The sequence below is a fragment of the Nesoenas mayeri genome (genome assembly GCF_963082525.1).
Source record: "Nesoenas mayeri genome assembly, chromosome: 1".
In the NCBI taxonomy this organism is placed as follows: Eukaryota; Metazoa; Chordata; class Aves; order Columbiformes; family Columbidae; genus Nesoenas; species Nesoenas mayeri.
In genome coordinates, this window is record NC_137541.1 from 123,661,149 (window position 1) to 123,675,224 (window position 14,076).

Consider the following 14,076-nt stretch of genomic DNA (forward strand, 5'->3'; position numbering starts at 1 on the left):
TTGTTGTGATGTCGTGTTTTGGCTTTGGTGTCAATTCTTCATCAAGCATGTCAGTTTTTTAAAATGAGTGTGGTAATGGAACTTTAAAGAAAACTTTTGAATATTCTAGATTCTAAGATGATGCGGTGTTTATATATAATTTCCAAGTGGATTTCCAACATATGAAAGGGCATTACAAGTTTTATTGCACAGATAATTGTCATGTTGCTGATTTTGTTGAAATAGAGCATGTATGTTATGCTACAGTGCACACTGCTTGGCTGCTGAACTCACTATCTTTTTACAGAACATTTTTGAATAAAGTATAGGTTTTCACACAGAGAATTCTTGGTAAAAGGAATACTGCTGTTTCTGCCAATAAGCAGCTTAAATAATGCCAGTGATGCATACTGTCACGTAAGAAATTCTCCTCCCATGTTTTCAGCCTTTGTTAAAAAAGATGTATGTGTCCATGAGCCTTGAAAGGGTCCTAAAAACTTGGCAATATGCTCTTAGAACAAGTAAAGAGCTACATCTTCCTCCCTCTTCTATCCAATATACACCAGACCAGCTCTGGCAGCTCTGGCCAGTGCTATTCTACTCTTTGCCACTATTTTGGTCAGATAGAGGAATATGATCAGATTGCTATATAAGACAAAAATATCTGCGTTAAGGTGGAAAATAAGCTGTAGTCTTCAGAAATACGTCTGTCTTGATGTAGGTTAACAGGAGTTATAGGAACCTAGCTGTTTGTCTCTCTCTGCATCTGGAAGAAGACCAGGCTCTCTGTTGATAAGTCAACATTTTGAGGTTTGAGGAATGATGATGCTTGTTGACCCGATCAAAATCAGCCTGCCTGCTTTTGACTCTGGTCATAAAACTTCTTATGTTATCTGACCTTTTTTTCTCAGTAAAAATCAGTCCTTGTGGGAGGTAGATTGCATGTCCCAGATTCCAAGATCTAAAAATGTAAACACTAAAAGTCAATAACAGAAAGTATTCTGCTTATGCACTTCAGTAAACTTTCTTGGGCTTTTTCTATTCAAAAGTTCCAGTCTCGTATTGCCCAGGGAAAGAATATTGTTTGCTTTTTCAATCACCTCTTGTAATGCATCTGTATAATTTTCTGTAAAGTGAATGCATATATTATTCACAGAATTTGAATCTTCACTAGTGATTGAACTGAGATGTTTGATAAGTTGCAGATTTTTTTTAATTGGATTTTTGAATGAATAGGCTAACATTAAAATTAATAGTTTTGACCATTATAACAAATATGTTATTTACAATTAATGTAGATTTTTCTGGGCAGTGACAAAACCAACCATCTTACTAGAGTTTACTTGTCTTTGCTATGCAGAAAACTGTACTTCCTTTTTATACAAGTGAATATTTCCAAAGAAAATCAAAAGCCAGGCCCCACTAGAGTGACTTAAAACAAAAAACCTCACAAAACCCAAACTCTAGTCTTATTTAGTTACTGCCCTGTTGATTGGTACTGCGTAATGCACAAGTATATCCAAACTGTGGATCTTTCTTTCATTTGAGCAGTAGTTGGTATTAGAGAATGGTATATGCAGCATATAGTGTTCCAATACTCAACCTTGAAATTGATATTTACAGAAATTTGAAAATCAGCTTGCTACGAATGTATTCCTAGAAGCTTGTCTGGGCAAGTGATGCATTATGGTGATGTATAATAGAAATAATCAGTGTATTTTGACAATAATTTTTTTCTAGTTTTATTTTACGGTGGTGTGAAATTGAATGGTGCTTTACTCATCACAAAAAATAACCCTGAAACTGGAATTCTGGTTTGCTTTTCGCAGAGTCTCTAATGTGTGGCCTCTCAAAGCAAGGCTGAGTAGAGAAACATAAACAAACTTGGAGTGTTGTTTTTTTGCTTGGATGAAGAGCAGAGGCTATAAGGGAGGTTTTTTTAAGGTGTTAAAATACATGGCTTCACCCCATATTCTCATTGTGCAAATGTTTAAGCTGTTCTCTTGTAAACTTTGTTGTTTTGAGTATGTTTAAATAAGAGTTATACCATAAAACTGTAACATGCCTATTTTCCTTTGCTTATTTGTAGTAGTGGACATAAAATGTAAGAAGTCAGTAGCTGACTTAATAATTTGAGCTGTATTTTATTTTCTTCCAGTTAATTTATTATTTTCTTTTCCTAATAGGAACCAGTCACTGCATTTACATCTGAAGCACTATGGCGTGAACTGTGATGACTGGCTGTTACGTCTCATGTGTGGAGGAGTGGAGATAAGGACAATTTATGCGGCTCACAAGCAGGCAAAGGCTTGTCTCATTTCACGACTAAGCTGTGAGCGGGCTGGCACCAGATTTAATGTTCGGGGAACAAACGATGACGGTCATGTTGCTAATTTTGTTGAAACAGAGCAGGTATGTTACGCTACAGTGCACACATTGCTTGGCTGATGAACTCAAGATAAGTGTGTGTGCGGTTAGATTTTTGCCCTAAATCAGCAGACCATGAGTCAAGTCTGTAACCAACAGATATTGAAATAATTCCTTTACTGCTAAATAAGGAATCTAAGTAGGTTACATAATTTGATGATCTTGGTTTTTTGTGTAGCTTAGGGTAAGGGCATGCGTGAGTTTCAATAGCTTAAGAAGCTATTATCCATCAGCTGAACTGGTGTAGGTGACTGTACTTCTTTTTAGCCTCCTGAGCTGTAGATGAGCGTGTACTTCTTTTGCCCTGAGCTGATTGTAAAGTAAAAGACCTTAGAAACAAGCAAAAGAGATTTTTCGCAAATACCTGTTACCTTGTGGTTCAGGAAAGATAAAAGCATTCCTATGGTTACTTAACATGGCTCTACTGAAAGGTAATTTTTAAAGCCACTGTAATTCCACTGCATTTGATTGTGTATCCTTGCCCTTATTATACAGAAATGTAGGAAGCTAGTAAATCTTTCTTTGCTGGCTTTTCTTTGCTCGCTTCTTACAATAACCTAGTTACCAAGATGTTGTTCCTGCAACTGTATTCATGTGATCTGGTGTCTTTAGTTGACTCACTGACTCTTTGCAAAGCCTAGCTGACTTCAACAGGATTTTATCCAGGAAGGACTCTGCTTGTACAGGTCTGATTTCAGAAGTTTAGTCAAAACACTGTTGATACAGTTTCTCTCTCCAAGTTTCCTGGCAGGTTAATGTCACTCAGTGACTGTGGCATATCATTCCACTTAAAGTTTCCTTTCCTTTGTACTTACTAGACCATTGTATTCTGGATTCTGATGCACAAAATCTATGCAGGTGTTCTGAGTAGGCTGCGTTGTTGTTATCTGTGCATTGGTTTACATTGCAACATACAGGAAGGACTTATCAAGCTTTTTAAAACAAGTTACTCTTAGCACAGATGTTGTTCAGGCCCAAATAATAAATGCTTGCTGTGTTTTCTCAGATATTCTGAATCATGATTCTACAAGGAAGCATGAGAGTGCCAGAACTTCTCTTATGAATTGTTCAGAGGGGACAGAGAAAAAAGTCTGGGGAACACAATATTTTAGCTTGTAGTGTGGAATATGTAATATGTAAATATATTTTATTTACCTTTAACTAAGGTTAAGAAACCTAAAACCTTACACCCTTTAATTCCTATTAATACCATACTTTTATTCTTAACAGGTGATATATTTAGATGACTCTGTGTCATCTTTTATACAGATTCGAGGATCTGTTCCATTATTTTGGGAACAGCCAGGCCTTCAGGTAAGCAGGAGATAGATTTAATTATACATATAATTCTTATTAATGTCTTTTTAAACATATTACAGTAGTAATTAGGCTCTTCTGCACCATTACCTGTCAGCATGAGGTTATCCTTTGGGAACAAGTTGGTGCTATTCTTAATTCATCAAGCCTGCCACTTTTGAGTATCTGAATGCTATTTTGCACAAGATTTAATGTCCATTGCTTTTTAGATGTTTTATCTTTGAAGTTCTGAATTTTTATCCTTTACTTTAAATAGCTATTTTAAAATAGTAATCTAAGGGAATCCAAAAAGACTGTTTTATTCTGAATTGTTCTTGAGGATAAGTCTTTTCAAGAAGTCAATATGGATCAAGAGTTGCTATAATATAATTGCATCCTAGTTTATTTGAAACAGGAATTTTATCAGCGACTACTAGTGTGATACAATTTTTACAGTCAAGGCTAACAAATATTCATGCCTCACAGTGACTCTAGGTTCCTTAAACTAGACATATAAGCATTTTGCAATAGAACTGTTGAAACGTTTACATGCCTTTTTGCTGAAGAAGTATTAGATGATATGACTAAGTAGATTTAGTGATAAAGTGTTCTTTTAAGAAAAAGAAAAGGACATTAAGAAAAGCCTGTAAAAAGAATGCACACCGTAGCATGCAAAATACATTTTGGAGATTTGATTTAGAAAGTGAAATGAATTTTTAGGCCATATTTAGGATCAAAAGAGATCTTTGAAAAGTGATTAATCAAATGTGTAAAGACCAATAACTTACTGTAATCTTCATGTCATAGGTGGGATCTCATCGTGTCAGAATGTCAAGGGGTTTTGAGGCGAATGCACCAGCTTTTGACAGGTGAAAGACTGTCTTAAAATTTTGTTTATGCACTACAAACCTCTGATAAATGATGCATCAGAGGGATGGGATATGTTATTCCAAATGGGAGGTTTTCACATATTATACAAATGTGTGATTCAGAAAGCAGCTAACTGCCTGGGCAGCTTTTTCAAACTTCTGCAGTATTGCTCGGACCTTTGAAAGCTTTGTTGAAAAGTTAGAAGAAATTTTAAAATAGTGAAATACTTTGTTAAATTTAAAACAAAAATTATGGCATTTTTAAATTGAATAGCCTATATTTGTCAGCTGCTGTATATAAGTAAAATTTATGTTTTGGTTTTATTCCTGCCATGGCACTTCAGCTTCACAGCCTTATGGTTTTAGCTACAGCTATGTTGTTACATTGGTGCTATTATCCTAATGAAATAGCAGACAATGGTTGTATGCCGTTACTGAATTACATTGATTTGTTTGGACACGACATAATAAAAGACTTGTAGCAGTTCTTAGAGTACCTGGTACATTTCTGCAGTGTCTCAGTCAGTGCTGCAGGTGTTTGTGTTAATTTTTTGCACGCCAGAAGATGAGTGTGGAGTTTTTCTTTTGTTAACAGGCATTTTCAAACTCTTAAAAATCTATATGGCAAGCAAATTATTGTAAATTTACTTGGAGCAAAAGAAGGGGAGCACATGCTCAGCAAAGCTTTTCAGGTGAGTATGACAATTCTCTTACGGTACGTGTCCTCGGAATTTGCCTGTTTGTGATTAATCTTGTATACAGGCTTCAGCAACGAAGCAGTTCTGCTATGATCTGGAGCAACTACCATTTGCAGTTAAAATTGTATTTTATCATAAAAGCACTGCTTAAGATACATAAGGTGAAGTGAATTTTTAAAAGCTCTATATGCAATTAGTGTTTCATTATGCTCAGATTGGTTTACTTTACTGAAAAATTACAACAGCAACATAGACAATGTTGAGGGATTTTCAGTTATTTTCATATTTCTTCCTTATTAGTGGCTTAATTATAAAATAAAACTTTTTTGCACTATAAAATTAGGGAATAAATGATACATTGTCATATTTAATACTGTAATGTTTCTTTTTTATAATATTTTCCTTGGATTTCCTGATATATTCCTCAATATTTAAAAAAAAATCATAAACTAATTGATCAATTTAAACATAAAAGCTGCTTCATGGTTAAATAGAAATGCTTGTTCAGAAGATGTTAACTATGGGTGGCCATTTTCATGAATTCCCACTCGTTCGGTTAAAAATAACTGTCGCATTGTAGTCCAGAAATACTGACAAATTGAGAAGTTCTGTCTGAAGCCAGAGAACATGTCAAGAGCCATCTGTTGTTTCCCTTTTTCCTTTGTATGATAATGGTTGAATATCTTGGGCCATTCCCCAGCATCTCTTTGTATCCAGCTGTCCTGGGAGGGGACATTAGTGCTCCCAGGTCTGTATCAATGCCCAATGCAGATCACAGCTTTGCCAACAAAGACTGGGTGAGCTCTTCAAGATTTTTCAGGGACTAGTAGGGAAAGTTTTGCTCAAGCCATCCTCCACAGCAACCTAAACCATTTGTCTGGTGTTTTCAGTAGTAGTTTATGGAGTGTTGCTGGCAGATATGTCTAAAATGGTGACTGTTAGTGAAAAGGGTTTCCACTGAAACAGCTTTCTGCAAATTGAAGCATTTGTAACAGTAGGAGAGGCTTTAAACCGTCTTAGTGACCCCTAGAATAATAAGAGAAAAACTGACTTTTATTGTGACAAGAAAAAGAAAAAAACAGGTGAAATGTTAGTCAGTTCTGAGTGATTTGTTGAACAACAATGGTAAAAATGATTTCATGTTACCTAAGAGAATGCATGTAATAAACAAGATGGCTAATTAAACAGCTTTAAAAATGTTTCTAGCCTCTTATTTAGCTTGTACTACTATGTGTTCAGATATTGGTATGTTTATACTTTTTTCTTCTCTTTTTACAATGTCAGAGCCATTTGAAAGCATCTGAACATTCAGCTGATATCAAAATGGTGAACTTTGACTATCATCAGATGGTTAAAGGTGGAAAGGCAGAAAAACTACACAGTGTGCTTAAACCTCAAGTCCAGAAATTCTTAGAATGTGGATTTTTTTATTTTGATGGAAAGGAAGTTAAAAGGTTTGTGTGTATAATTTCTGTAAATTTCTTCAAATTAAACAGTGGTTCCGGGATGCTTTTCACCCATTAGCAAGAAGATAAAACCAAAAATGTTACTTTTGTTATTGTGTTTTTATTGTATCCAAGATGATACTCAACAACTGAAATAGAAGTTACTTATTTTACTCTATTAAAACTTTGTTTCATTCTGAATATGCTCTAAAAATCTTAATGCAAAATATCTCTGAGACATTGATGGGGCAGGAATTATTTTTCAGGTCTATGAGCTCACAATTTATGTGAAAATGGGCAAGTGACGCTTTTCTTGGGAATACCCACATGGGATTAAAGAATGAACATTTTTCCATCTTCGTGTATAATGTTGTTCGTATTTTCCTCAGCGATGGAGCATACCGTTTTCTGTTTGTTCTAAATGCTGATATTCAGTTCTGCCTTTTTCTAAATTTGTTTGCACCTGGATCCCCCATTCGAGAGATTCAGTTCTCCACAAACTATGAATGGGACGCATGTTTTCTGCCCTGCTCTGCACTTCCCAATTCTGCTGTACTTGTGCTTCTGCTCATTTCCCCACATCTCTTCCCAGAGCAAAGGCTGTGGTGATTAATCTCAGCAGGCCAAGGGAAGCGGGGCTAGAAGGAGGCAACATTCCTGCTCTTCTCCCTTCCACACCCTTCCTCCTTTTAATTAATACCAGAGCAAACTGCTGAGTGTGATTCCCCATGAGAATGAGAATTGTTGAGTGAGGAGTCCATGCCACATGCCGTGGGGTTTCATCTTCTGCTGCAGTGGGAGAGGAGAGGAGAGGATGGTTTCAGTGCTGCTCTGTGCTCTAGCCTGGCTGTGGGATTAAATCCTCCAAGGGCAAGTTTTAGTAGGTTTGAATAACATTAGATTTAGTGTGAGTGAGCTTAGGTCCCATCTTCACCTCAAAACCTCACCGACCATTCTCCAAAGAGCTTTAAAAGTGGTGTGACACTTTGTGTTGGGAGAACGCCATTTGGTCTCGATGGTGATTCAAATAATATCATCACCTATCAAAATACTGAAAATAGAATGAAAGCAAAATAGGCTGTGGCTTTTGGTAGCTTGAAGAATTGTGTTAACAAAAGACAGTGCTGATTTTTACAAGTTCATGGACAATGTAAGTTTTGGGGTTTTTTTCTAACACAGATAACAAGTTGCTTTACCTTTCAAATCAAACACAGAGATAGTAATGAAAAACAATCTTGGAGAAAGTTCTTCAAAGCTTTCTGCAGTTTATGGTTACATCTCCGATTAAATGTTATGAAGCCTTACTGATGAATAAGTGTGTATCACTGGGAGAGCCATCAGAGTTTTGTAATCATAGCCAGGCAAGAAGAACATGGATGTTGCCTGATATGATCCTTTTGAGAGCTTTATAATGCGAGTTAATGGGCATCTCCAAAGAAGGGGGAGCAGTTCAGAGTGCCTGAGTGCCTCAAGCATCTCTCAAGCTAAGGGAGATAAGCTTATTTTAATTTTTATTTGGGGAAGAAAGAGAAAGTAGTGAGGGGTTGGAATTTGCCTTAGTTTTATCACAAAAATTCGTTGCTTTTACTGCAGTTAAATCAAATAAGTGTCTTAATTTTTTTTTTTTTTTTCATTTTTGTTTCAATTAAGAGTTATTATTTCTGTCTGATATTCTTGGGAAGTGTGTTAGTTGGATTGTTTGAAAAGAAAACTTAATCCTGTGTAACACTTGAACTGAGCAAGCAAGGAGAATGGAGAAAAACTGAATAAGAAAGATTCATGTTATTTGCAGAAAAGAAATTATTTTTGTATAGTGAACACTGCTGTTATTGGAGATAACCCTCTGTTGCTGACGCATTTATAAACATACTTACGATGACAGTAGCATTGCACTGGCAATACCCTGATTTACTGTTCTGGTTCAGATCTTCATGTCCCTGTCTTTGTTGGTGATATGTGTGTTAAATGAGTTATTTCAGTTGTTTTTTTCTCTCTGTCTCTCGTTGTCCTTGGCACAGATCTCAAAGCGGCACTGTCAGAACAAACTGCTTGGACTGTCTGGATAGAACAAACAGCGTGCAAGCTTTCTTTGGCTTAGAGGTAGGAAAAACAGTGCCCAGATACACAACTGCTCTTGATGCTTCTGTAGCGATTAGGCTCTAAAAGTACCATTGCCTTCCCCATGAAAGATGAATTGCAATGTTTTGTAGATGGCTATTTGATTTATAGTGTGATACTTTTCTCGTTCTGGGGCAACCAGATCTTAGTAGTTACAGAAACAGTAGTTGTGTAGTAGTTGTAATTAAACAGTAGTTATGCAGCATTACGAAAAATGTTCATTCTTTTTTAGGTATCAGTTTCTTATGTCTCTTAAGGTTCAGGCTTGCATTTCCAGAAGAGGAAGTGGTTTTTTAGTCCTTCACAAAAACACCTGTATTCACAGTAACTCTATCAAATGAAGTTCTTCAGCATATAGAATTACTGTTCTTAGCATCTACCAGGGCTGTGTCTTCATATTTTCACAGTGCTGTGCTGTGAATTCTTCATGGGATGATATCATGCTTGAAGCTTCGGCCACGCTCAAATTGAGCAGTTGGAAATTAACTGTGGGGTTTAGTTCTCCTGCAGGGTTGTGCTTCAGCATATTGGCTTACTGTTGAAACAAAGGTTCTGGCCTGTGGGCTTATAAAATAGAGCTTGAACACATGAACCTGACAGGAATTGATGGAGTAAAATAGTACTGATCAGGCTAGAAGAGTAGCTCTGAAAAGCTTTTGATGGCTCCATTCATCTTAATAAACTAGGTTTGACTCCTGCTAATTTCTGTCCAGCCTTCAGAATTTTGCTTTTATGCCATTTTATGTTCATCATTTTAGACTCCTTCTTGCTGTTGGACACCTCAATGTTTTAAAGATTTTTTAAAGCTATTGAAAATAGCTTTTTAATTTAGTTTTAATTCTTGTTATTTATTTTCAGTATCAGGTTGGTAGCCACAAACACTAGAAACTTGCTTGACTTTTAAAAAATAATCATGATTCCATAAACCAGGATTTCAAAAATGGTACAGTGACTCATTCTACATCCAGGAGCATAATGCTACATTTAAGTAATGTATTTAAATGTAAAACCATACACTTATATGTATTATATGTATACAATCGAAATGCATTTAATGTAGACCCTGCGCCGTGGAAACTTAATTCAGGTATATTGATTGGAAGGGTAAAGATTGCTGCGTGTTATGCATGAAAAGAGTGAATGACAGAAGCCATTGCTGTTTCACTGATCACAGAGCTCGGTTGCTGCTGCATTTTTGTAATAGAGGTCAGTGTGTTTGGTATTACACTTTTATTGGGAAGAACATGAATTGCTCTAATTCACAATTATGTAAGTAGAAAGATGAAAAATAGCTTACCTTGTAACTAGTGATTTTTTAAATGAAAATATTTACAAATCAACTGCATAATTATTTTCCTAGTTTACTACCTATTTTTAGAAGAAAATGAAACGCTGTTGCTAAAGTTACATGTATGATGCAGCTTTTCAAACATGACATGGTGTCAGTTTGTTCAGAATGATACATATAAACCGAAGATTTTTTTGGGGGGGTGCATATATACTGAATAAATATGTTATACCTTTAATAAATAGATTTAAAGATTTTTCTTTTGCAAATGTTGTCCTCAACTGTTGCAGATGCTAACAAAACAACTGGAGGTACTGGGATTAGCTGAGAAGCCTCAGTTGGTTACTCGCTTTCAGGAAGTTTTCCGATCCATGTGGTCTGTGAATGGTGATTCTGTCAGTAAAATTTATGCTGGAACTGGAGCCCTTGAAGGAAAAGCTAAGGTAAAGTACCTTTTATTAAAAACATTAACAGTGTTCAGTGTGGGATTTAAAACATTTTGTTATTAATATAACAACTATGTGCTTTTGTTGTAATCCTAAAAAAACACAAACAAAAAAATTAACATTAAAAGGTTGCTTATGTTGATAACCAGATCTTGTTTCAGTACATCCTTTCTCAGCCATACCCGTGCTTCCCAGACAATACCATTCTGTAGGAAACAATGAGGCTCAAACCTTTTATTTCTTTAGATCATAGCCAAGAAAAATGTATATTCAAATCAACTTTAGTTTCTTTGAATATTCTCATTTTTCTGTCTGTGACTCTGCCTCCTATGGTTTCAGTTTCATTCAGTATATCTCCTTTCTTTAAAATGTGTTTCACTGAATGTTGTTGTTTGTGCTTCTAGTGTTTATTAACAGTGTTAAAAATTAACAGCTTGCAGCTGTGTGTTTTTCATTTGCATGTTCCTCCAGCTATTTCTTTTTAGTCTTGCAACTACTGAAAAAAAACTAAATTATGTTTCTGTCTTGCTTTCTAATGCACTACATGGTGGTGTAACGCTCAGTTTCTCTTCAACTTGTTTTGTCTTTATTGATGCCTGAGTTGTTCATGTTTCCTAATGCTATCTTTTATTTTTCTTCTAACAATGTTGCTTTTTTTTGTTTGTTTCCATTATCCTCTCTCTTATCAGGTGATACCTGTCAAGACAAACAAATGTTGAACCATAGCAATTTTTGCCCTTTGTTCCTTCAGGAATTTCTTTTCATACCATTCTTTTATCGAAGAACACGCTGCTCCATATTGCATGTTATATACTATATATTCATAGTCAGCAGTTTTGTTTTTCCATCAGTCATTCATTCATACCATATCAGGGTCCTTCTATGCACATGTACAAGGCATCACAGTAAGCTACATAAAAAGAAAATAAATAAAATAGACTTGTTGTTTATTCTGCCCTTAATTGGTGCATACAAGACTTTTTCATTTGGGAATTGCTTGCATTTTAGTATAAAGTGTAATTTGTTTAAAGACATTTAGTTTTATTTTCTTACAAAAATGTCACCCTGACCATCAGGAAAACTACAGTAAGTATTTTAAGGGATGTCTCCCTTTCTCCTGACTTTCTCATTCAACTTTACTTGATTCTTTTCCTGAATTAATAGTTTTTGCCATTCATGTGGCTACTTAAATTTTTTACTTTAAAAAATGTGTTTATTGTATCTACACTTTGATGTTTAATATTTAAAACACAGAGTACATTTACTCTACTGTCTGTGTAAGAACACAGGATACCTGCCCTGGTACAACCGTTAATGAGTACTGCATCTCATAAATCAAACACAGCATCCCTCGGAAGTCCATCTACTTGAAGAGGATCTTTAATACTTGCAAAGCCATGCAATACTTGCCATTGTTTCAATGAAACCTGAGCAGGTCACTACTCAATATTTTCTTGAGTGCTCTAATAATATATTTTAAAATGTAGTTTTAAAGTTGGTAGTTGTATTCTCATTTCTAAAATGAAAAGTTCAGTGGTTGAAATTTTTCCATTTCTTGCCTGTCAGTTTGCTTCTTCAAAGTCCAAGAGTACTTAGAAGTAAAAATATGGAAATTTAGGATAGGATAAAAAATATTTTGACCTTAAATGTGTTAATATACATTTCTATACTGAAAACGAGTCCTTTTTAAAGTATTACGATACTCATTAAATCTAACTCCTTACCTACTCTTTCTTTTGCTTTCTCTGGTCTCCTTTCAATTATTTGCCTGATATGTGAATGGTGAGTGTATTTTTTGGATCATGTCATAAGTCATACATTGTCTGATGGAAAGGGAGTAGCATCCTATTAAAATCCTATTGCAATAGTATGCTTATCAACACCTCATCCACATTGTCTTCTGAAAATCATGGTGCCAGTTTACTGCTACTTATCCTTGACAAAACAGTAGTTTCTTGTTGTCTAGTACAATTCATAGAACTAAATTATGGGTTAGTTTTGTAGTTTTCTTAAGCTTTTGTCTTTTTTTCTCATGCATTTGGGAGACCTTCAAGAACAATGCAAGCAGTGAGCTTGGGGTATTTTTGATAATAATTTAATACCATGCAGCATCCCTGATGGATTACGATCTGTATTTCATATACATGCAATGGCATGTGTTTACATAGAATCACAGAATCATTTCAGTTGGAAGAGACCCTCAGGATCATCGAGTCCAACCATAACCTAATCTAACTCAGCACTAAAACTAAACCATGTCCCTAAGAACCTCCTCTAAATGCCTTTTAAACACCTCCAGGGATGGTGACTCCACCACTTCCCTGAGCAGCCTGTTCCAATGCCTGACAACCCTTTCTGTGAAGGATTTTTTCTTAATATCCAATCTGAACCTCCCCTGGTGTAACTTGAGGCCGTTTACAGACACCCCACAGGCAAAATACACTTACTTGCATAAGACACAATAAACCATGTAATCAAGAAAATGTCTTTGTGCCTGTCATTGTCAGTGCTGTGTACACAAATTAACACTGCTGGTTTTTTAATCAAGTTTGAGACCGTATGGCGTGTTGATTACATTATCCCCTAGGTGTCTGACCCCTAGGGAATATCTGTAGTAGCAGTACATCTCTTGGAGATTCTCGTTTAGTTCAGATGGTTGGACACTGTTCTTTTGGAGCACTGTTTAGTCGTGCCACTTGTGTGCAGTGTGTGCAACAACAGTGTCTTCGTGTGTATGTAGCTATAGATTAGTGTATGTGTTCCTTCTGGGATACTGCATGAGACTTGCATGTTATTTTAAAAAGTTAGGGGGTTAAGTTGAAGCTATCTCTTTTTTTAACATGGATATTTCAGAATGTGAATTCTGAACTAATGTGCTTATATGTGCATATACATACATATTCCTGTATCATGACATTTGGACTCAAGTGCTTGCTCATCTCTCACTATTTGGGGGAAAAGCCCAAAATCCTATATCGTGGTCTAAGCATGGCATCATATCAATTCCATTTTTGAAGACCGAAGGTTTAGGGAAGAAGAAAATATACCCCTCTCTGTAGTATTCTGTTTAATTTAAATAATTTAAACTGGAATAATCTGGTTGTTAGATATGCCTTGAAGGTACTACTATGTTGTTTAGCATTTGTGGGAGCAGAAGCACACATAGTACAGTAGTCTCAGAAGACTTTATTTAACACTTAAAGAAGGACATTTACTTGATTTTAAAATCATAGTTTACAAATATGTTACTGAATATTGACAATGTTATTGTGAGCAGTGTCCAACATAAAATATTTTATACGTGTTCCTCCCTAACAGGCTGGAAAGCTGAAGGATGGTGCTCGTTCTGTGACCAGAACGATTCAAAATAACTTTTTTGATAGCTCCAAGCAGGAGGCCATTGATGTTTTGTTATTGGGAAATACCCTAAATAGTGATTTAGCAGATAAAGCACGGGCTCTCTTAACCACCAGCAGTTTACGCGGTATGTGTCTTTCAGGATTTTAATCT

General features: G+C 35.7%; 1 protein-coding gene across 6 annotated transcripts in view; it reads left to right on the top strand.

Moving 5' to 3' along the window:
* The window catches only part of SYNJ1 (synaptojanin 1), a 64,696-nt gene that overhangs the window by 13,973 nt on the left and 36,647 nt on the right, over positions 1 to 14,076 (top strand). For all 6 annotated transcript variants that reach the window (XM_080340746.1, XM_080340748.1, XM_080340749.1 and 3 more), the window contains 8 exons: positions 2,166 to 2,391; positions 3,637 to 3,720; positions 4,510 to 4,571; positions 5,167 to 5,263; positions 6,554 to 6,723; positions 8,733 to 8,814; positions 10,411 to 10,563; positions 13,885 to 14,050. In XM_080340746.1, coding sequence (XP_080196872.1) covers positions 2,166 to 2,391; positions 3,637 to 3,720; positions 4,510 to 4,571; positions 5,167 to 5,263; positions 6,554 to 6,723; positions 8,733 to 8,814; positions 10,411 to 10,563; positions 13,885 to 14,050 — 1,040 coding nt within the window. The remainder of the gene's footprint in view (positions 1 to 2,165; positions 2,392 to 3,636; positions 3,721 to 4,509; positions 4,572 to 5,166; positions 5,264 to 6,553; positions 6,724 to 8,732; positions 8,815 to 10,410; positions 10,564 to 13,884; positions 14,051 to 14,076) is intronic.